The sequence below is a fragment of the Lissotriton helveticus genome, chromosome 11, assembly GCF_964261635.1.
Source record: "Lissotriton helveticus chromosome 11, aLisHel1.1, whole genome shotgun sequence".
NCBI lineage: Eukaryota > Metazoa > Chordata > Amphibia > Caudata > Salamandridae > Lissotriton > Lissotriton helveticus.
The window spans coordinates 516904106-516928313 of record NC_136072.1 but is presented as its reverse complement, the minus strand read 5'-3'; the positions used below and the strand labels follow the sequence as shown (position 1 = coordinate 516928313).

General features: G+C 44.8%; 1 protein-coding gene across 1 annotated transcript in view; it reads left to right on the top strand.

Annotated features, from left to right (window-relative positions):
* Positions 1-24208, top strand: part of UNC5D (unc-5 netrin receptor D) — a 1369357-nt gene that overhangs the window by 1056602 nt on the left and 288547 nt on the right. Inside the window, exon 9 of the mRNA XM_078666140.1 lies at positions 21957-22142. Coding sequence (XP_078522266.1) covers positions 21957-22142 — 186 coding nt within the window. The remainder of the gene's footprint in view (positions 1-21956; positions 22143-24208) is intronic.

The window sequence follows — 24208 nt, the reverse complement described above, 5'->3', positions numbered from 1 at the left end:
CATTCTGTCCATCATCTTGTGTATTTTACACATTTGTGATCACATTTTCCAATCAGTATCTTTTCACATCGGACCTTATGTGCTCGTTTGGGAAGCTGTCTCACTTTCTGTGTGCTGCTTGTCTCTACCATTAGTCTCTTAGCTTTATCAAACCCTCTGGGAATGTCACTGTTAACCTTCCAAAGTAAAGGTCTCCTTTCTGTGACTGTCACTGACTTCTAAAAGAGTTCACGTAGTCTTGTGTTCACTAATTCTCCATGTTCTTCTCATCCCTTTGACTCTTTAATGCCTTTTTATGGGGTATCAATTTTCCTTATAGAGATTATGTTCTTATGGCTTTCCACCTACTTGTGTGTGAATGCTTAGTTGTCATATGCAAATGCATATTATGATCTATGGTTAGATTGTGGTGTGTACCAGTGTTATTTGGTTCCTTGATAATATTGTGTGACCCAGCTTTTTTGTGGGATTCTCTGTGACTCGTGCTAGCGCCCAAAGGACTCTCCTTATGCTTCAAATCTTTACATACGCTCACTTACAAATGGCGCCACAGGGAATCCTCCAGGCTCCGGAGTGGTCAACTGACCTTTTCCACTGTATTCAGAATTAGAGCTCTGTGTGAAATAAAATCATCAAAACAGAAAAATCTTTTATAATTTATGATGAGTCAATGATGAGAGGTTAAGATAGTTATTAAGGCTTTATTTGATGTAGAAGTTTAGAATCTCATATCTGTAGTCTGTTAGTCATTCACAGAAATAGTAAAAGAAAGATTAGGGAAATCAGCAATCAGGACGTGTTCCATAAAGAAACAGAATAAGCAGGTAAGGGACCTATACTAAATAAAAATCTATAAAGAGGTCCATTGGAAAAGAGTGGTAAATGAAGATAGAACTTCTCATAAAGAGTAGTTCTCGGAAAACTCAGCTGAGTGTCCCACAATTGCAGTAGCAACTGTTTTAGAATAGCGATCTGTGAAGTAGCATTGATCACAAATTTAATAGGCAACCACCTAAAGATATTTAGAAGGAAATCAAATCTCCAAGAAAAGTCATGGGCAGAGGAGAAATCTAGCAGCAAGCCTATCGGACAGGTAAAAGGGAAGTAGAGGTGTGGCGTCTAACTAGCTAGGAACTCTCGTTATTATAACCTTTTAATACATATATTGATTCTTCTATGACGCCTTCAGTCGATGTTCAATCAAAACACCTCATAAGGTATTGGTGTCAGTCATACAGTGCATCTTCTTCCGATTCTCACAGTCTGCACTGTCGTCATCTGACTCGATTCAGTTTTTCTAGCAAAATTGTTACACGAGGAAAGGTTCCCATGAGAACCCTCTTACCTAAGCTAAAGACGCATTATGAGTGTCAGCGCAGAAACAAAGGCTAGTCAGCAAATGTGAAAACCTACATCAAGTTAATATTGAAGTAACATTACCATTTGTTCTTTACAGTTTAATTAAGTCTATTATTCTTAGTGGAAATTATCTAAAATGTGACGAGAGGATCTAAATGAACAGAATATTAAGATCAGCAAATTTCTGGGATGACGTCAATGTTAGGCTATTGCACTGAATACGTTACGATGAGCAAAGGTTGAAAAGGAAGCTTGGGGCCTAATTCACTGCACAGGCTAAAGTATAGGTGCTTGATGCAAAATGTTAAAATACATGCAATTGTAATGAAGCATTTCTCATAACATCTTTCAGGTCTACATTTAGCACTCTACTATATGCTTCGGTTTTATTTAATTATTCTACTTAAAGGTATTCACACATTTTTGTAAGTCCTTTCTAAAATATGCATGTTACTTGTATTAAAATATGTTCTAAATTGCATTTCAAATATGCACGAATTGCTGGTCTCCAAGGGGCAGATTTATGTTAACTGGCGCATCTCCAGGGATGCGCCAGTTAATATGCGCCACAGTGCGCCACAGCTCCGCCACCCATGGTGCGCCGCATTTACAATGCGGCGCACCATGGTGCAAGGCAGGGAAGATGCGTGACGCATCTTTCGGCGTACGGGCGGCGCATTGCTGGAGTCATGTCGCAAGTGCGACATGACTCCTGCAATGCACAGGGGCCACCCCTACAATGCATGGTGCGTCACCCTTACGCCTGCTTCAAGCAGGCGTTAGGAGTTGACGCAGAAAGTGACTGAGTGAAATCTCATAGATTTCACTCAGCCACTTTTAGGAGGCGTTCCTGCGCAGGAACCCCCCCCTGCGCAGGAACGCCTCCTTATGGCGCAGGGCTTTCCAACGTGACGCATCTCCTAGATGCGTCACGTTGTAAATAGGGCGCATTGTTTGCGCCGCCGTTGCGTCAAAAATAAAGTGACACAATTGCGGCGCAAAGAGGCGCAAGGGCCTCATAAATCTGCCCCCAAATTTTCTGATTCGTGGTGTGAATATGATAGTGAGTATGAAGGACAGAGCTAATGGTGAGACTTCGGTCTGTCCCGGGTCCGTACTGATGCATCACCAGCTTGGTTAAACACGAGCTCCAGCGACTGTCAGTTTGTTTCTGCTTTTACGACTGTTTAGAGTACAGATTGTGAAGTCCAATATGGCTGCACGCGTCAAGGCAGCGCACAATGGCAATGTGTTACTGACTGCAGCGCCGCGGTGCTAACGAACCTTGACTGCTGTCATCTGCGGAAGTGCGAGGTTAGTTTGAAGATCTAATTAAAGATCCGATCTCATTAAAAGAGTTTGATGTCATTAGCGGTCGATCTTAAAATGAACTCTGCCAGCTGCCAGCGCGCGCCATTATGACACGGCCCGTCCATTTATTAATCGGACAGCTCCTCTCGTCTGTCACGGGCAGCGGGGTTTTGAGCCATCTTTTCCGAATATTAACATGACTCCGATCACTTCCAAATGCCTCCAGTGAGAGCGAATATTTGCAGAAAAGACAGCACTAGCTTAAAAAGGCAAATCTAGTACACGGCAAAACAGTCCCTCGCAAAACTTTGTTAAGAGCACGACTGAAAGGGCGAGATTTTGATCGATACCTTATATCTATTGATCCAAACCTCGATCTGGTCGACTGAACCTTTGTTGCCTGTCTGTAAGGAAAGAAAGTGCACCTATTTCCAAGTTAGTTCACCCAAGAAAGGACTCTACTCCCAAAGATCACAAACAACTTCTAGCTTTCAAAAGTTTATTGTAAAGAAATGATAAGCTGCAAATACAAGCATCTCAGAATGAGATTCACGAGATACACAGGTCCAATTACATACATGTGCTCTCGAAAAGCCCTCAGACGAGCAACAGAAATCACTAACACAAGTTCTAAGAATAATAAAGCTATCAGCATTGACGCATATCTCTCCTTCATTTAGGTTGGAGGAAAACGCAAAGGTTAGGCTATCCCTACCCTGCTCTAGATGGTATCCCTACTTAACCAAATCCCAACCTAACAAAGGTGTCAGCAGTGAATGACCCCCAAGGGAAGTCACTCACTCTAAGTCTCTTGGTGAAAACCTAAAGTTCTCCAGTCATGACCCCTCTCTGCCTACCCATCCGCTCTCTAAAGGGTCCTCAGGTCTCTGCTCTAACTCCACCCAGGGGTGCTGTCCCTAATACAAAACAGTCAACAACATTTGAGACGCCCCTTGCGGAACGCCCCTCACGTGGTGCAACTTCTGGCTTTTTCCATGATGCTTTGTCTTGGGCCTCATACGTTATAGTTGACCTTGCTTCTCAGACTCTTCTCCGGCCCGCTGATACCCCTCAAACATTCCAGAACCCTCCTCCATGTCTGGGCCGTCTACTGAACAGGCCTCTATTCATTCATTTATAATTGGATCCCCCCTCTTCCTTTGCAGACAGATATCTGTAGCCAAGAACCCAACTCTCATATACTTCTAAAAAGAAAAAGGCTTGCAACATTTCTCAGCCCAGACATGTACGTGTAAATCAATGCTAAAACATTTCAGGCCTATAATAATTCTCATTATGATTATAGCATTCAACTTCTTCATTTAATTAAAGCATGTTAATACTCTTATTCTATTATTAAGTAAACATTTCTATAAATCATGGCCTATTTAATGCAATGACCAAAAACCTTAATACAATCTGTGTCGTGAAAAGAACCACCTTCCCTTTCCCTCCAGCTCTGGCCCTGAGGCCTACCACATTCTGCGTTTAACCGCATACCATCTTATGTTTTAACAGCTATACGACATGGATTCAAAATAAACACATCTACTAAAATCATATAATGTCACACATTTCTGTATTAGTTCCACTTCTACTTAAATCTCTACATTAGCTATACATTCAGAATATAATTGCAGATACTATTAGCACTCATGGCATTTCTCCTCATGATTTGTGCTTACTACAGGTAAGTGTGATGTACTCATACATTTAAGTCAGTTTACGCTCTCTCAGTTCCCCCCTTTGATGACCTCTCGGGGTCATCACTAACATTTAAACTGCAGTTATTGCTGGCATTCTCTGCGCTTCCAGAGCCCTCAGACTCCTGTACTGATTATCTTGTATGGCAGCCAATCTCTGCAGCTGTTCTCTTTGGGCCCTTTCTGACCTTCTTGCTCTGTACCATTTGAATACCCTCACCAATCCCCACAATATAATCCCACAGATCAATATTATGATGATAGGCTTTAGAATATACCATACAAAGCTTTTGCCTAAGGTGGAAAACCACCCTCCAACTGTACTCATTCCGTGGCCCACCTTTTCCCAGACATTTTCTCTACTCAAGTCTTCGATCTCCTTGTGAATATTAGTTATGTTCTTAATAACTTTCTCAAGAGGCTTCGAATTGTCTGGAATGTAAGTGCAACATTCCTGGACCTTCAAAGCCTTACAGACTCCGCCCTCTTTTGCTAATAGGACATCTAAAGCAAGTCGGTTTTGAAGAACCATAGCCCTTATCGATTGCATCTCTCCTTCTACCAGCATTAAGGACTGAGCAGTGCTGGCAGACAACCTGTCGACAACTGTTGCCAGTCGTCTAATTTTAACATCATTAAGGATTACTCCCAAAAGAGGGAACATAGCTCCAAAGACATCTCCAACCATTTCTGCATCTCCTACATCTCTCCTTCCCCTCGAAGATGTCTTGCCCTCAATGATCACTAAGTCTTGTGCATGATATATTTTGGGGAAGACAATTGCTAAATAACATGATCCATACCAATTGTCAGGTAGTCTCACGTAGGCATTTCTTCCACATACAAAATACACATTTGGAATCACTTGCATTCCCTTTAGGAAATCCTTAGTGTAGTACTCTAAATTAAAAGCATGCTCACAGTCAACTTCACCCACGTATACATTTTCATAATACGTTTTGGCTCGGTGAAGACATAGCTTTCCTCTCTTCGCTTTATCTAAAGCTATTGGACCACTACTACCCTTTCTCTTGTGTGACTTCTCTTCCTCGGTCCAATCTGTTTTCCATTGTCCTGATTTTTTCAAAATCTTTTGTCTCCTGTAACGATCATCCACCTGCCCTATGAACTTCTTCTCGACTTCTGACACCTTGCATGTCAGGTTATTTCTACGGGCATGTGAAGTATCTAAGGTAATCCAAGGAATGAAGAACTTGGCCAATCTGTCTTCACTCTTCCAGTAGTCCCATTTGTTCATCTGCTTATAATTTGGGACTTCTGGCAACACTGAATCATAATTGGAGAAATAGTATTCAAAACTATCTCTCTCATAAAATATACTAAGCAATAAGCTACATGTAATGCCATATGTCAGCGGGAGGTGATGGTATCTAATACCCTCGTCTACAGATGCCGGCAACTGCATGCAGACATAACAATCCTTAACCTCCATGGCATCCACGTATTCATATAAAAGTTTAGCATAAGCATTTGACCTAAAGTCTCCTTGGGACTCGTCTACGTGTAACCTGCGGGCTTCTGCAGCCAATAACGCTTTCTCTTGAGTGTTTTCCCTTTTCTCACCAGCAACAGTAGGTGTAAGCGTTACTACAGAATTCGCATCAGTTACCTTTACCTCTTCTTCATGTCCCTTTACATAAGAAATTGTTACCACTAAAGCTATTAATATTATCACTCCTACTATTAGTGTACCTATTATACATTTAGCTCTTCGGTTCTGGGTGCCGGCCTCCATTTCGTCAGACAATATGGCTCTCTCTTATCTTAGCAAAAAGTTCTTTTCCTCTCGTTCCTTTACAGTCTCTTTTCAATCCTTTTGTCTTTAGAATCCACACAACTGGAGGCTGACAACCTTCTTCGCAAAAGTTCTTTAACAGTTCAAAAAAGACAACCCTAGCCCTTCTCCATCAACTCAAGGGAAGTTCCCTAAAATTCTCTGCTTCCTGGGCGCTAGGTAATCTTCTTTTTCTGCTTGCTTTATTTACAAAGTCCTTTAACAGTCTACTATCAGATTCGTGGTTGCAGCTTCAATAGCATAGTTCAGTATTTCCAAACGAAGATTGTGCTCTTCATGTGCTGTTATCGTTGTACCAAAGTCGGGGAATTGCAATTCTGAAAGGAACATTTGTTTTAACTTGCTGAGGCGGGGAGGTCTGGGGAGCATGAATGTTAGTGACCCTTCTTGTTCGACACCGGGTACCAACAGTCTTATTTCCACGGTGATAATGGGCTCAGAACTGGACACCACCACCGCTCGGATCCTCCCTGTCTCCGGTTTCACAGACATTTGTCGCCAGATATGTCCACTCAGGTGTGGAGTATCTTCTGTTAGGCACACGCACTCTTCTTGACCTTCTTTGGTCCGGTGCTTCAGCGCCCTGAGCACCTTCTTCTGGGTCTGAGTCTTCTGATATCGGAGGAAGGGTTACCTCTGGAGTTGACCTCAGGCTAGAGCTCCTTCTTTGCGGCCAATTAGCTTCTCCACGTGCCCTTCTACTCCTTCTCCTTCTGGTCTGTTCTCGCTCTCTTTCAGACCTGTCAGGGTCAGACTCGTACTCCCAGCTGCTTTCTCCTTCTGTAGCGTCGTCTGTTTCGCTGTTGTACTGACCGTCCTCAGCTGGGTCAGACTCGTTCCCTGCTTCCGCTGGCACCTCTACAGCTTGGCTAGCCCCCTCTATGGCTTCTCGGTCCTCTGCTGGACGTCTATCCGAGAGAGGAGCTGTTTCCTCCAGAGGTGCTGGAACCCTTCGCGTATGTGACGCGTGGATCCAATTGGGCAGGCCTCCCACCTTCACAGCTGTGTTCGTGATCAGGATGACCTGGAAGGGTCCACGCCAACGAATATCCAAGCAGCTTCTTCTCACATGTTTTTTCACCAGGACCCAGTCCCCAGGATACAGGTCATGGCAAGGGCCCTGGCACGCTGGAACCTCGGCAGCCTGCACCTGAAGGGACACAGAACGCATGGCGTCAGACAGCCCCTTACAATAGTCCAGGATCATATCATCTGTGATATTTAACAGTGCAGTAGCTGGGACAGATGGCAGCCTCATTGCTCTCCCCATTAACACCTCATGTGGTGACAACCCTGTCCTTCTGTCTGGGGTACTACGAAGGCTCATGAGGACCAATGGCAGGGCGTCAGGCCAACTCAGGGTCGTTGAGGAACAAACTTTAGCTATTCTGGACTTGATCGTGCCATTGATCTGCTCCACAATTCCTGAGGCTTCTGGTCGGTAACTGCAATGCAACTTTTGGTCGATATTTAACGCTACACAGACCATCTTCACAAGCTCGCTGTTAAAATGTGTTCCCCTATCTGATTCCAAAAAGGCCGGCACCCCGAAGCGAGGAATGATTTCCCTAAGCAATAACTTGGCCACTGTGAGGGTGTCGCACCTACGTGTAGGGTATGCCTCAACCCATCTGGAGAACACACAAACAATCACCAGGACATAGCGGAGGCGGTTGCACCTTGGCATTTCAATGAAATCTATCTGCATTCGATTGAATGGACCTCCAGACCTTCCTATGTGACTTAGTGCAACTGGTGTTCTTTTCCCTACGTTCAGCTGCTGGCAGGTCACACAACGCTGGCACACTGCTTCTGCTGCTATTCTAAACTTAGGATTGTACCAAGTCTGTCTAAACACTCTCAGCATAGCATCTCTCCCTAAGTGTACGGGACCATGTATGAGTCTAGCCATTGGACTCACCATCTCATTGGGCAACACTGCTCTGCCGTCTGCTGAGACCCAAAAATGGGTCTCACCCATTACACATCCTGCCTTCTCCCATGTTTCTTTTTCAGAATCAGGAGCATTTTCTTGCATGGTTGACAGTTCATCCCAAGTATCAACAGTTTCCAGTATCATGGCTAATTCAGTTCTTACATTTATTCCACCCACATCCACCTCTGTGAAAGAGTACCCTTGTTCCGCGCAATACCGCGCAACTTCATCAGCATATCTATTGCCTTTCGAAACAAAGTCCTCATTTCTGGTATGTGCGGTGCACTTTACAACTGCGATACTTGCTGGGCACTGCAATGCCTCTAACAACAGGCGCACAAACTCTCCATTGCGAATGGGAGAGCCTGAAGAAGTCATGAACCCTCTTTGAGACCATAACTGCCCGTAATCATGAACTACCCCATACCCATACTGGCTGTCGGTGTATATGGTGACTCGAATTTGATTGCTCGCCAAGCAAGCACGTGTCAGGGCAATAATCTCGGCTACCTGAGCGGAGTGTACTCCTTCCAGGCACCCAGCTTCCACAACTCCAGTAATTGTACAAACAGCATAAGCTGCTCTCAACTGCCCAACTTCGTCTCTTACACATGAGCCATCGACAAAGAAAATTTCATCTGGGTCAGTCAGTGGCTCATCTACGATGTCGGGTCTGGGTTTGGTGCATAGTTCAGTCACATCAAGACAGTCATGGTCTGTATATTCATCATCATCCTCAATATCATTTGGAAGTGGCATCAAGGTAGCAGGGTTCAAAACAGAGCATCTCTTGAGGGTCACATTCTCTGCAGCAAGAATAACTTGCTCATAGCGCGTGAGCCTGCTATTGGTCAGATGCTGTGTTTTGGTCCTGGTCATCAACAGTTCAACAGAATGTGGCACGCACACCTCTAACGGGTGCCCCATGACGATATTTTCACATCTTTCAATGCTGACACCCGTTGCAGCAACGGATTTGAGACATCCGGGCAACGCTGCGGCTACTGGGTCTAAAGTAGCCGAGAAATAAGCAACTGGTCTACGGGCATTCCCATGGATTTGGACTAACACAGACAACGCGCAACCTTCTCTCTCACAACAGTAAAGAAAAAATTGTTTATTGTAATCAGGCATTCCCAATGCCGGAGCACGACACAGGTCCTCTCGCAGCTGTAGGAACGCCATCAAACAGTCTTTGTCCCATGGTACCGGATCACTCACCTCTTTGTGCGTCAGTTTTTGCAAGGGCTTTGCTTTCAGTGAAAAGTTCACGATCCACTGTCGGCAATAACCCACCATCCCTAGGAACATCCTGACCTCTCTCTGAGTCTTAGGCGCATTCATTTTCATGATCGCCTCTATCCTGTCTGGTGACACTTTTCGTTTGCCTTTCTCTATTCTGTGTCCCAAATACTGCACTTCTGTCAGGCAGTACTGCAATTTTCCCGGGGATACCTTGTGCCCATTGGCAGCTAGATGATTTAACAAAGCAATGGAGTCTTCCCTGCAAGCTTCTTCTGTTTCTGACGCCACAAGGAGGTCGTCTATGTACTGGACCAGAACTGACTTCTGGGGCAGCACTAGACTTTCAAGATTTTTCTTCAAAAGCTGGTTAAAGATCGATGGGCTCTCTGTATACCCCTGAGGGATACGACACCATGTTAGGACGCGATTTTCCAGCTTAAATGCGAAAAGAAAATGGCTTTCTTCGTCCAGAGGGATCGAAAAGAAAGCCTGGCAAAGATCGATCACAGTGAACCACTCAGCTTGGAATGGAATCTGAAACAGTATCACTGATGGATTCGGCACCACTGGACAACATGAAACGACTATGTTATTAATCTTTCGCAGGTCCTGTACTATCCGAAATTTCCCATTTGGTTTCTGCAGACCCATAATCGGGGAGTTGCATGGACTACCCACGATTTCTTTCAGTATTCCCTGTTTAATCATGGACTCGATCACGGGTTTTATGCCTGCAATCGTTTCTGGAGTCAATTTATATTGGGGTGTTCTTGGGAACTCAGCATGCGGTTTCACTACAATTTTCACTGGGTCCACCCCTTTGACCAATCCAATCTCTTCCCCAGTGAAATCCCATACTTCTGGTGCCACTGTCTCTCTCAAGTCCCAGGGGAGCTCCTCTACTGTTAAAGTAGGGTACAGTTCCACGCATATTCTTGAGTTTGCAACTTTGAAATCTGCATCATTGTCATTGGTCAATACCTCCACTCCCTGAGGTGTACAGTATATAGTACAATTCAATTTACACAACAGGTCTCTTCCTAGCAGACACACAGGACTTGAATCGCAAACCACAAACTGGTGCTCATCGCTGTACTTCCCTATTTTCACCTGTACCGGTTCTGTCAATTGGCTGGTTATTCTCCTGTTTGCAACCCCTACCACCTGTATGGTCTCTCCAGACATGGGCAGGTCTGGAACTGCAGCTGATCTGATCGTGGATCTAGTGGCTCCTGTGTCCACCAGAAATGTCGTAGGGCACCCTGCTACTTCTGCTTCAACATAGGGTCCCCTCTGATCTACCTCCAAGGCTGCCCCGAGGGTGCAGTCTTCTCTTTCCACTCTCTGTCCGGTTAATGGGTCCACATAATAGCACTCTTCCCCTTCTACAAACAGGGGCATTTGCCTATAGGTCTTACCCATACTCCCTACCCGAGGAGGTTGCGGGAACTGGGCTCGGGGAGGAGCCCCCCCCCCTTTGAGCACCTTTCCTTGGTATGGCGTTACCCCTCTTGTAGGCGCGCTCTGGACCTCTTCCTCCTCTATCTCTTGTTCTCCTATCTCTACATTGTAGGGGCACTCGCGTTTCCAATGCCCCACCTCGTTACACTGGTGGCACCTTGTCGTTTTCTTCAAGGCAGCTATATCTATCCTGGGTCTAAAGGTGGAACTCTCCTCATTGCCCTTGTTCTGACTGTACTGCTTCTTTCCTCCTGTACCTGTTCCTTGCTGCTGTTGCTGTTGTCCCCCCTTCCCTGCTGCCTGCATCTGTACCACCATCAACTTTTCTTTTAGTTTCTTAGCCTTGGAATCTATCTCATCACAGCAGTACCTGGCATATCTCAGTATTTCGTCTAGGGGTTTAGTTTGCCAACAAATCGAGTGTTGCTGAATCATTAAACTAATATCCGGTCTCAGTCCCAGGACGAATTTGGACACAAATTGCCCTATGTCTTTTGGATCCATTACATCCAAGCCGCTATACTGTTTAAACGCCTTCAGCAATCTCTCGTAATACTCGTGGACTGTCTCTTTGGGTTCCTGTCTTGTTCGGTCTATTCTGACCCAATCTATGTCTTGCATTGGCACTTTCTCTTTCAGCCAAGTCATCACTCTCTCGTATTTTGCCATCACAGTCTCGGACGGCCCATTAGTCTTGGCATCTCTCTCTGGCTCCGTTGTGGGCCACTCAGCGCTAACCTTGCATGCTGTCCACAGATCGCCTGGTACTACAATGTCAAACAGCGTGTTCAGATCTATCCAAAGGACCTTTGAGATTTTTACAAATCTCTCCACTTGCTTGTACCACTCCACTGGGCTTTCACGTAATTTGGGGAAAGAGGTGGTAAAAGCAGCTAAATCTCCCCTACTCCAAGGGACATGTACATAGTTCCCATTTGCGACTTCACGCAAAGGGTATGCTTCTATTCCCTGCTGTCCTGGTGTCATACCAATCATGCTTCTCCTACCGGTCCCTTTCTTGGACCACCTCTCTTCCCACTTATCTAGTGCCCTCCATGTCCTTATTCCAGTAATCAGTTCCCTTATGTCTGTTTTCAGCCCAATCGTTCTCCTCTCATCTAGGTCTCGATCTGTGTAATGTAGCCTGTGGTTACCCTGTAATGCTTTGGTTCTTGACAAGTCCACCATATATTTGCCTGCTAGTTCGACTAACTTCTCATGGACTGCTCTCGCTTTTTGAGTAATGTCTTTTGCCATATACAGTATTTCATCCTGTTCATACATTTCCATTCTTTCTAAAGGCAGGGTACCATCTACCATGTCATCCAGGTCTGACCTTAAACTGGAGACATCGAGTCTCTTGGCTTTTATCTCAGCTCGCAATATGTCTTTCGAAGGGGGCTCACTGGTCTCCCTACCATCCCAACTTCGAGCTCTGCGTTTGGGCTCGGGAGAGTTAATGGGTGGTCTCCCTCGCTCCCATCTCTCCAGGTCCCATGCTCGGCCATCCGATCTAGGAAGGTGATGGAACACGGGCCTGTTACCCCCACTCTCTCTCTGCCCACTCTCTTCTTCTTCTCTCCTCTCACCGCACACCTCTCTGTTATTTTCCCTCTGTTCGCTACTCTCTCTTTGCCTCGTATTGCTCAGTACCCGATACGATCCTTCCTGGTTCCCCATATTCCCTGGGCTGCGCTCATTTCCGTCATCACAGGGACTATGGTGCGACCTCTCACAACTCCCATTCAGTTCTCTGGTGCCAGGTACACAGTGTGGACACCTAAAGCTGTTTCTGTACTCTTGCGCTCTCCTCTCCCCTTCACTGAGTATTGGGCGCGCCACCCCTTCACTCCCGGGGCCCCCGTTTTCCAGGTCTGTTCTACCTCCACTCCGGGCCCAATGGGTGACTCCCCTACTCCCTCTACAGTCCCACTCCGGGCTGCTCTCCCCAGCCCCGCAGTGAGTCCGAGCTCGGCTGTCCTGACTTTCCCTTTCAGCTTCCGCAGCATTGATGCTCTTTTGAGCCTTCACTGCCTCATCCCACTGCTTCATGTACTCATTTAGCTCTTGAAAGGATTTTCGTCCAGATCCCCTCAGATCCATTGGCCATCTAGGGCCCCCAGGATCTCCTCCTGGGTCCCCTGCTGTGTGCATCGGTGTACTCCACTCTCTGGGTATCGGCATCTGACTTGGGGAATTAGTGGTATCGTTCCTCCTTGCCTTCTCTGCTCTTTCTCTGTCTTTCCGTACCCGTTCTTCCCCTTTTGCTCTCTCTTGGTCATATATCGATATTATAGGACCTATGGTAACAGGTACCTGTAGTGCATCTGGTAATGGGTAGGATGTGGCGCTTTCCGTTTCCGGCGCTCTTTGTACCACAAACCTCCCGACTACCTGTTGCACCTGACTAGGCTGGGACAGCTCTTTCTTTGGCTCAGGATCCCACTCTGAACTGGGAAGCGGTCTATGCTCTCCTGCATTGCCCCCCTTTTCTCCTTCAGTATTCTCGACCTCTCCCCCTGCTCTATTATACGGGGGTGGCCTGTCTGTCAATAATCTGTTTATCAGGCTATCCTCTGTTTCGCTCTCCTCATCTTCTTCTAGGGGGCTTTTATTTACTGGCGCCTCTAACACTGGGTACAGTTTATTTACTTCCATGTTATGCACTCTCCATCTTTTAGCATCCGCATCCCACCTGGCATCCTGTACTGCCCTTACCGATCGTTTCACCCTTTCTTGTCGTCTGTTCATATTCTTTTCATGCGCTGCCCTAAGCCATGCATCAAGAGCTTCAAACTGGGTTGGTCTAGGCAAGGGTCTCATTGAGGTCATGACTGATTTTAATCGATGTAACACCTCTAATCTGAACGTCCCGTACTTCGGGAACGTCAGTTCCTCATTTCCTTCAGTAATCTTACTCCACTCTGATATCCAAAGGATCGTATGCAACCCAACATTTACTGCCATGTAACGAGCTGGCGTACCCTCCGGCGGGGCTTCTTCCCCTTCATACGATCCCCGCTTCTCTTTTTTAAACACCGCTTTCAGCCATTTAAAACACTTCATAATTATGCGCACAAAATCCAGCCTCGCTACTCTGTTTACTTCCTGATGACAATCCACCAATCCTGTCGCGGCTTTGCTAGCTTGGCCTATCACAGCGCGGTCTTTCTCCTGTCGGCCAATCACGTCGCGACCCTGTTCTGACGTCTTCGCTAGCTGGCCTATCACAGCGCGGTCTTTCTCCTGTCGGCCAATCACTGCGCGACACCACCTGACGTCACTTTTCTCCGCTTCGCAGCAGCACCCCTCCTTTCTCAACTCGTCTCCCGGTTATGCATGCGTCCCATTCATACACCGAAAAATGACTACTTCCGACCGAGCGGTCACTTCTCTCGACTGTACGTCCACAGTCTATCTGTAATTGTCAACACAACTGACGAGATGTCTATCGTCTCTCTGATAGGTTGCTTACACACACAGTAACTTCCGACCAGCGTCCGTTACTCACGCACTCACTCTTACGTTCCCCCTATCTCGGTCTCTCGGGTGATCAATGGTACCTCATGACCCCCTTCACACTAGTTGACAATTACTCTGGGTGTCCGATACACCCGAACCACTTAAGCTCTCCTTGAACTTAAGATTTCCACCGGTTGCGCGCGCTCACAACCTGTTCCACAGTCACTCTACAGACATTCAACTCCGCCAGACATTACAACATAGATACAATACAAAACACCGCAATCTAACACGCATAACCCTTTATACTCACTCTCGACCGATACTGCTGCTTTTTCTGTCTCACGTCATCGGATCTTCTTCAGCGGGCTGTTCTTCCGATCATTGATCTCTAGGGGCCTTGGGGTAAGCTAACCTGGCCTAGGTCACCGTCCTCAAGAAGGCAACCATCCTCTATAGCTACCAACTGAAAGGGCGAGATTTTGATCGATACCTTATATCTATTGATCCAAACCTCGATCTGGTCGACTGAACCTTTGTTGCCTGTCTGTAAGGAAAGAAAGTGCACCTATTTCCAAGTTAGTTCACCCAAGAAAGGACTCTACTCCCAAAGATCACAAACAACTTCTAGCTTTCAAAAGTTTATTGTAAAGAAATGATAAGCTGCAAATACAAGCATCTCAGAATGAGATTCACGAGATACACAGGTCCAATTACATACATGTGCTCTCGAAAAGCCCTCAGACGAGCAACAGAAATCACTAACACAAGTTCTAAGAATAATAAAGCTATCAGCATTGACGCATATCTCTCCTTCATTTAGGTTGGAGGAAAACGCAAAGGTTAGGCTATCCCTACCCTGCTCTAGATGGTATCCCTACTTAACCAAATCCCAACCTAACAAAGGTGTCAGCAGTGAATGACCCCCAAGGGAAGTCACTCACTCTAAGTCTCTTGGTGAAAACCTAAAGTTCTCCAGTCATGACCCCTCTCTGCCTACCCATCCGCTCTCTAAAGGGTCCTCAGGTCTCTGCTCTAACTCCACCCAGGGGTGCTGTCCCTAATACAAAACAGTCAACAACATTTGAGACGCCCCTTGCGGAACGCCCCTCACGTGGTGCAACTTCTGGCTTTTTCCATGATGCTTTGTCTTGGGCCTCATACGTTATAGTTGACCTTGCTTCTCAGACTCTTCTCCGGCCCGCTGATACCCCTCAAACATTCCAGAACCCTCCTCCATGTCTGGGCCGTCTACTGAACAGGCCTCTATTCATTCATTTATAATTGGATCCCCCCTCTTCCTTTGCAGACAGATATCTGTAGCCAAGAACCCAACTCTCATATACTTCTAAAAAGAAAAAGGCTTGCAACATTTCTCAGCCCAGACATGTACGTGTAAATCAATGCTAAAACATTTCAGGCCTATAATAATTCTCATTATGATTATAGCATTCAACTTCTTCATTTAATTAAAGCATGTTAATACTCTTATTCTATTATTAAGTAAACATTTCTATAAATCATGGCCTATTTAATGCAATGACCAAAAACCTTAATACAATCTGTGTCGTGAAAAGAACCACCTTCCCTTTCCCTCCAGCTCTGGCCCTGAGGCCTACCACATTCTGCGTTTAACCGCATACCATCTTATGTTTTAACAGCTATACGACATGGATTCAAAATAAACACATCTACTAAAATCATATAATGTCACACATTTCTGTATTAGTTCCACTTCTACTTAAATCTCTACATTAGCTATACATTCAGAATATAATTGCAGATACTATTAGCACTCATGGCATTTCTCCTCATGATTTGTGCTTACTACAGGTAAGTGTGATGTACTCATACATTTAAGTCAGTTTACGCTCTCTCACGATTTATGCAACAAATATTATTTCACGATAAGGTTTGTAAAAACCTTTCATTTAAAAAAATCCTATATTTTAGTTGACCTAAATGAAGCCTTTATAGAATGTAAATTTCCTTAGCTCCTGGGATTTACACATACAAGAAAGATATGTTGACACAAAGCGTTATGGCATCATTTGAATGTCTGCTTTCTTTCCTACAGCTTATGTCATTTGTTTTTGTTGCTTTTAGTCGCATAGACCTCAAAGTTCATAATAACACTCGAAGCACATCAACTACACGACTTTACTACAGGTATAAATACAAGGTAATGTGATATAAGGACATATGTTGTTGTTAGAATGAAGGGGCGTATTTACACGCCCCTCGCGCCGCCAGTGCCTCACTTTTAAAATGGGAAAAAAGTGACTTACCGGCGGCGCAAGGGGCTTGTAAATAAGCCCCAAAGACTCTTCACATATGTTTATGACATGTATTTATTTAGCGTCTCCTCTCTCCACTGTTACATCGCTCTCTGTCGCCTGCTTGACAGAGTAGAATCCCAGCAGCGTCAACATTCTAAGGCAGGCTGCACAGCCTAACTGAAAGGTTGTACCAACTGGAGAGGAAGGTAGGGGTGCCAGACGACAAAGGGGAATACCATTCTGATATGAGATGACCTAATACCCAACTTAAAATATACTATTTCGACAGACGAGCACGAGGGAAAATTAAATAAATAATTAATACCCCCCCAAATAAAAAAAATCACTCGTCTGTCGAAATCTCCCCCCCCCCCCCACCCAGCCCCACTGCCTCACCGCTCTTACCTGTAGGGCGCAGGTGGTTGCCAAGTACCAAGACTGCCTGACTTTAATTTCCCCTTGTCGGTTGTTTTCCATTCCGTCTGTGTCCCTTTGTCACAGTTTTACTAGTAATCTATTCTTCTTTCTTTATCCCATTTCTGCTTTCTCTCCATTGATTTATTGGTCAAAGTCTAATGATAAGAAGTAAGCCCACTTCCCCAAAATAAGTGCTGATAATCACCCCCTGCAACCACCGGCACATTTTAAACTCTGATAAAAGGCACCTATTTGACCTTGCATAAGAGCATGCAACATAACAATTTTTCTAGTGCATTTGTGAAACTGGAAGTTGAGAGTTCTCTGCTTGATACCAGCTCAGTGTACAATGTCTGCTGTCGTGCCTGCCTCGTTTTGCAGGAAATGAATTACTCCAGAAGCTTATGGACGTCATCTTTGAGGCCAGAGAATAAAGCCAGGCAGTGTCCTTTATACCTCGTCGAACTGCCATTAAGATTAAAACATGTAAATGAACACTCATGGCTGATAAGCAGAGTTCTTCCAATGCCCCAGGTCCTCCAATGTCCAAACATTCTGGCCCACCTTCAATCCAGAATTAAGACCACAAAGTGACACGTAGAGTTCATGTGAACACACATGTTCTGTTAGTCTACATGGGACAATTACATTAAATACAATTGTATTTCCCCTCAGTGATATCCGTGCTTATTATTTAAGAAGTAGGCGTTTAGAGACTGAAAGGCTGATCTGCGGAGGTCTAAAATATTTTCCTTTTTATTTCTATGCATATGTTTCATTAAGGCAGACAGATACTCACACAACACTGCCAGCCAGACACATTTCGACATCACAGCATTCGAGGTGCAAGTAGTGCAAGAGGTGTAGTATTGTCAGAAGACTATTGCTGTTTAAGTACCAGGGTGTTAGGAACATTGTTATACCGTGTTTTGGGGATCGCCCTTGGTTCCATACCTACCACGAGACAACAGATTACATATGTTGTAGACACATTGAACGCACAGCCAGTGCCTTAATAAAAAAGCAAAAAGGAACTGTGGAGCCCTGAACGAGTAATCTCTGTCAATTTCTACTTTACTCAATCATTGGAATGTTGAGAGCTCCATTGAGGACAATGGAGTAGCTCCGGGTTTATAATGGCTGGTATAACCGTGGAGCTCCAACATTCCAATGTTTGTCTTTGTGTTTATTTCTCTTAAATTTTTTAGAACATTGGAATGTTGAGCGCTCCATTGAAGACAAGGGTGTACTCCGGGCTTCTAATGGCTGGAAGAAGCCTGGAGAACCAAGATTCCAATGTTTGTTTACAGCTGGTGCTGTGAACAAAGGCCTTACAGAGCCCAAGGTGATTTCCAACCCCCACAGGTTCTGAGAGGCCTTACTTTTACAAATCAGAATATTCTGCCCTCTGGGGGTGGAATGTTCTAATAGGCTTAAAGCCCTCCATAGTGGGCTCTCCCGGCCATTAAAGGCCCGCTCCCTTTGGTTTAGGGAAGCCTTTTTCTTCTTGTCGGGTACTCAATTTGGGTCCAGTCCAGGAGTCTGGAATGTTGCTGATCGAGCAATTTTTCAAAATAAGGAACAGCTCTCATCTTCACACCATAGATGCACTCCAGTAGAGGCCAAAATAGTGCTGCCCACATATTGGCTAGCCCCAATTGCTGATCAATAGATATCTGACCTAAATTAGTCTATGGAAGTGGACCATTTAAAAAATATTCTGTTGCCAAAGAAACATCACTAATGGCCTGCTGTCATCCATAGTAACTCCAATGTTTTTGGACTTAAGACCCTCACGGGTGAGTAGTTGCGCTTTACCAACCCCGATTGAATGCCACTTGCCTCAATTATCAATAAACGCTTTGCTCCAGGTGACCCTCCTTTGTCAGTTTATTTTGTTTGCACTGCACTCCCTTCTTCAGTGTTTTGTTCTATTCAGTTCTCCTTCTTTACTCTTATTTTCTCCCTTTCGCTTCCTACCTCTTTGCCTCTCTCTCCATCACATTGTGAGATATTCTGTTCTAAGCAGACATCGCGCAGGTGGAACCGGAGGAGGCGATACATCAGGCCTGAGGACTGGGGCCAACCGTTAGGCTGGGAGCGGCTGTCACCATCTGAATAGCCACCTCTGGTCACAATTAATGAACTGTGTCTGCTGCACAGTCTGTTATGGAAATGTGTGTTAGTTAAACTCCCTGGGCTGTCTGTGGGCCCATCAGCCCTGTACCCTTTCAGACTCCGCACGTACGTAGTAATGTCACAGTCTGCTTAGACAAGCTGTCGCAGTGTGTGCTGGGAGTAAAACGTCCCAAGCATTGGCAGCTTGGAGACAACCTAGGTTCCAATTATGAACTTGCTGACAAGTACGGCAGAGAGAGATGGCCTGGTTCTACCATCACATACGGCCCTTACCACTTTATTTACTTCTCCGCTCTGTAATTGAGGAGCAAGTGATGGAACCAATGTTACTGACAGTAAATCCTGAGTTTCTTCTGCTAGCACATTTCTGAAGAAGACTTAGAGGTATTCGTCTGTGTGCTGAGCGAAAAAAATGTCTGTAACAGAATGACTGGACATGGTTTCCGTTCTGCACAGTTACTGACAGGTTCATCATTAGGCTTCAGGAGTTCTGTGCATCATTGCGTCTTCAGTGCATAACGTTTGATGTGGTGTTACTGGACTCCATGGATTTGACCCTGGGTCTGCTGGCACGTTGGAATAATGTACTCACTCATGGGATCAAGCCTGGACCTCAAGTTCCTATGTTCGACAACTGAAGGATCTACTCAGCCTTTCATCCATCCAAGGTCGATAAGTTGTGCACATTCGGTAGGGTGGGAAAAAAAACATGTTATGCCATACCATGATTTTCCAAGGCTTGAAACCGTCCTTTCCAAAAACTTGTGTTATGTTATTTTATTTTAATAAATTATGCTCTGGCTTTGGAGATGTTACTACCAATGAATGAAAACCTTCTGCTGTGTCCATGAAAGTGCAATTCACTTTAGGTGCAGCTTGTTTAGTGTAAACCATCCAGCACTTCTTCAATTCAATAAACTTAATTCGGTTATGCCATGTTAAAACCGTAAAAGCATCATGACAGTTGTACGATATTAAAATATGAATACACAAAAAAATCCATAAAAATAATCTTTTAAAAGAGGTAAAAAATATACAGTAAATGTTCGTATTAAGGAGAAAGAGCCACAGTCCGGAATAAATGAAGCCTGCCATAATCAGGAGCTAAACTGCTAAAATCTAAATTTGTAACAGAATACAGGATAAGATCACAATATATAATGCACAATCAAAAAGCATCTTCCATGGGAAACCGTGGTCTAATAAACACATTTTCAGCTATTAGTTGTAAATAGTTTAAACGACCCCCTGAGGTACATTATAAGGATATTGCAAGTCACTGAGGAGTACTGTGACCTTGTAGGGGGCGATGGATGAGGTTATTTATGAGATCATGGAACTCCGGGGTAACTTGCAATATCTTTAAAACATACAACAGAAGATATTTTATTCCTTATAATCCATGTTCACGCCTTCACCCTTCCCCCAGAACGCTTACATCATGGTGTCATTCTCTTTCATGTGAAAGAAATAGTATGGTTGCAGACATGGAAAATAAAAGCAGAATCTAGGGGCATATTACCAACGATTAGCGATATTTATCGCTAACGAGGCTTAGCAACGAATTTTTTAACGCTAAGCATCGCCGGAAAATATCGCAGAGATAACTTGCTGTTAGCAAGGTTTATCTCAGAAGTGATAAAAATCCTCGCGCTAACTGCCAAATGAGAGATTATCGCTGGAAAACCAACGATAATCTCTCGAAGTTTGGCGTTAGCTTGATGATAGGGGCTCACAAACTTAGCCATGATATCCATCTTCCATATCATCGCTAAGTCAGGAAAATACAAGGTGTAAAAAAAGCAGCGCTAACCGCGGTTAGCGCTGCTTTTTTTTATCACTAACAGGGTTAGCGAAATCCTTGATAATAGGAGAAATGACGCTTACCAACATTTCTCCTATTATTTTTCTCTGGCACGCCCCCTTTGCATCTCATTAGAGATGCAAGGGGAAGCGTAGAGTAAAAGGGTGCTAACATGCGAATTTGTGTGTTAGCACCCTGTTGCTGATAGGGAGATAATTTTATCACCGCTTTCTTGGCTTTTAAAGCAAAAAAAGCGGAGATAAATCCCTTGATAATATGCCCCCTAGTGTGAAATTAAACACATCAAAAATCAGTTAGTAATGTCTTCCAAAATGATATTCGAACTAGTTCAATGTAAGTCAGATTGAAACAAGGAGGGGCTCACAATGTGTTTAAAGAAATGCAGACATAATCTATTTTTGCCATATTTATCATTATTGTGCAACAATTAAACATATTGCAATAAATATTACCTTTCTGCTCATCATTGTTCCTTTGAGAGAAAAGACCAGAGTGATGAGAAACTTTTTGCAGCTTAGTTTTTAAACTTGACCTGCCTTTCATCTTGGGTGCTTTCTCTGTAAACATGTATTATGTCATCACAACTCGACTGTAATGAGTTATTACAGCTGAGCAACTACATCATTTCGTCATTGCGGACGACTAGAGATGTCTAAAGTCTCCTGTGATAAGGAAATTAAAGACTGACTTTGCACAGAAAAATTAGGCTCCCACATACTAGATATTGATTCATTGAGAGTCTCCACCTTGATACATCGCTGGACCCATTTTTGTACCTGAAAAGCTGTATTTGTGAAGTAGCAGAACTGAAATATCTAAGGTGCCTTCTTAAGCTCTGGTCTAAGAGCCATTTTGGAAATGTAGCTCATACTTTTGTGTCTCATTGTGAACTAGCTCTAGCTTCTCAAATGAGATGTTCTACTGTTAATAGGTATTTGCCATCTTTGGGGACTTAGATGAAACTCATGCTCTCTGCTTTTCTCTCCCTCCTCCTTCTCCACAGATGTTGACAGCGCCAGTGACATTGCGCTGTACTCGGGACTGGGAGCGGCCGTCATGGCAGTGGCAGTGCTGGTGGTGGGAGTCACGCTCTACAGACGAAGTCAGAGTGAGTACGGCGTAGACGTCATTGACTCCTCAGCCCTGACAGGAGGCTTCCAAACCTTCAATTTCAAAACTGTACGGCAAGGTGAGCATCCCTGACCCTTTCACACTTTTCTCTTAGACTAGGTTTATATTTCGTTTCATTGTGATCATTGTATTGCTTCTGTAATCAGTGGCGGCTGGCAGGTAATGGGGTGGCAGGGCGTGGGGACAAAATATAATACATAAAACCACTTACCTCCTCACAGTTGCTGGCTGCCATGTCTCCTCTGTTGTTGCTTTGACCCAGAAGGAGGAAGCACATAGGCTCCCATTAGCAATCACAAATGCTCTAATGCAGTACTGTGATTGGTCTGAGCTGCATGGTTCAGTGCTCAGACAGGGACTGGGAGCCTGTAGATTTTCCCACCAGACTGTGTATCAGCCTGGCGGAGAACATGCTAAGTGCGCATGACTATAATCGTCATGCGCACATAGAGTGTGCAAACCACTCCTCCCGAGCTCTGACACCAGCCCCACCTTAATCCAGCCCTGTAGCTACGAAAAATAAAAGGATAATAACTATGTTGTTATTCCTTTTATTTTACCTTTTTCCTGCTCTGAGAACAGTGGGGCAACGCTCCTCTGCCTTAGTGGAGGAGCTGCCCCGTCTGAATTAAAAGCATGAGAGGGGTTTATTGAAAATGATACGTTTTGATATTTATAAAAGTGACATAAGGAAAGATATATCTGCCATAATGTCTAACTAAATAAAAAAGATGAATAGGACCAGACCCTTTTGTTGCAGAGCTCAGTACATTCAGGATTAGCTAGCGGCTCATATACAGAGGTGAGGTTAAAGGATCTACCATCCAAGTTATAGAATCACAATTTAAGTTTGCTGTCAGAATCTTAAGTGATGAAAAAGATAGGAGAACCATAACAGTTCTTATGTGTAAAAGCTATATCCAAAGGAGAAAAATTGGTATATGAAACAGAATGTATACAGAAGTTTAGAAAACATTACCAAACATTGCAAAGGTGGGAAGGAGGTGATCCAGTTCAGGGTTTTGTCACGGATCCCTGCATCGTGGAGGCGTGTGCGCAGGGTGCGGTGGAAGACAGTGTCGAAGGTGGCCGAAAGGCCAAGAAGGATGAGGGCTGCTGTTTTGCCATTGTCCAGCAGGATTCTGATGTCATCGGTGGTGGCGATGAGGATGGTTTCGGTGCTGTGGTTGCTGCAGAAACCGGATTGGGAGGAGTACAGGATGTTTTTCTCCTCCAGGAAGGGAGTCAGTTGTCGGTTTGTGGTCTTCTCAATGAGTTTCGCCGTGAAAGGGAGCAGGGAGATGGGTCGAATGTTCTGGAGGTCCTTAGGGTCCGCTTTGGGCTTTTTGAGTGGGGCGTTGATTTCGGAGTGTTTCCAGCTCTCCGGGGAGGTGGCGGTTTCGAAGGAGCTGTTGATGATCTTTCGGAGTTGGGGTGCGATGATGGAGCTTGCTTTGTTGAAGATGTAGTGGGGGCAGGGGTCGGAGGGTGAGCCAGAGTGGATGGTGTTCATGATTTTGATGGTGTCTTCGTCGTTGACGTTGTTCCCGGAGAGCAGGAGGTCGATGTGTTTGGAGGGCGTTGAGTCGGGGGTGCCGGCACTGTCGTCGGTGTCGAAGCGGTCTTGGATGTCTGCCATCTTGCTGTGAAAGAAGGTGGCCAATAGTGTATCTCACTTACCCTGACCAGGATTTTGGTCCCTACATGGACAGGGTGCATAGCTCTGCCACCTAGAGACCCAATTTCTAACAATCTAGATAAGGGATAAGACCCATTTGGGAACATCAAACATACAAAAGGTGATGGGAAGAATGCTTGCAATTTGTCTAACCATTGGAAATCGTTTGAATAGCGTTCCAACTCACTGTTCTTTTGCCCACAATGCCACCTCAGTTTGGCCCCAGTTATATGCATATCATTCTTGACCCAGCTCAAATAGTAACAGTCCAGTCTGAATCACCAGGCCTGGTCCTTCCTGAACCAAAACACTAGCAACTCAAGCCTGGTTTCTTTCTGATTGGTGCTCATCAATTAGGTGTAGCTTATTTTCAGTGCCACAGTGAGCACCGGACCCTCGTCTTGCCAATTAGGGAGGTACATCAAACATCCAAAATAATCTTGAAA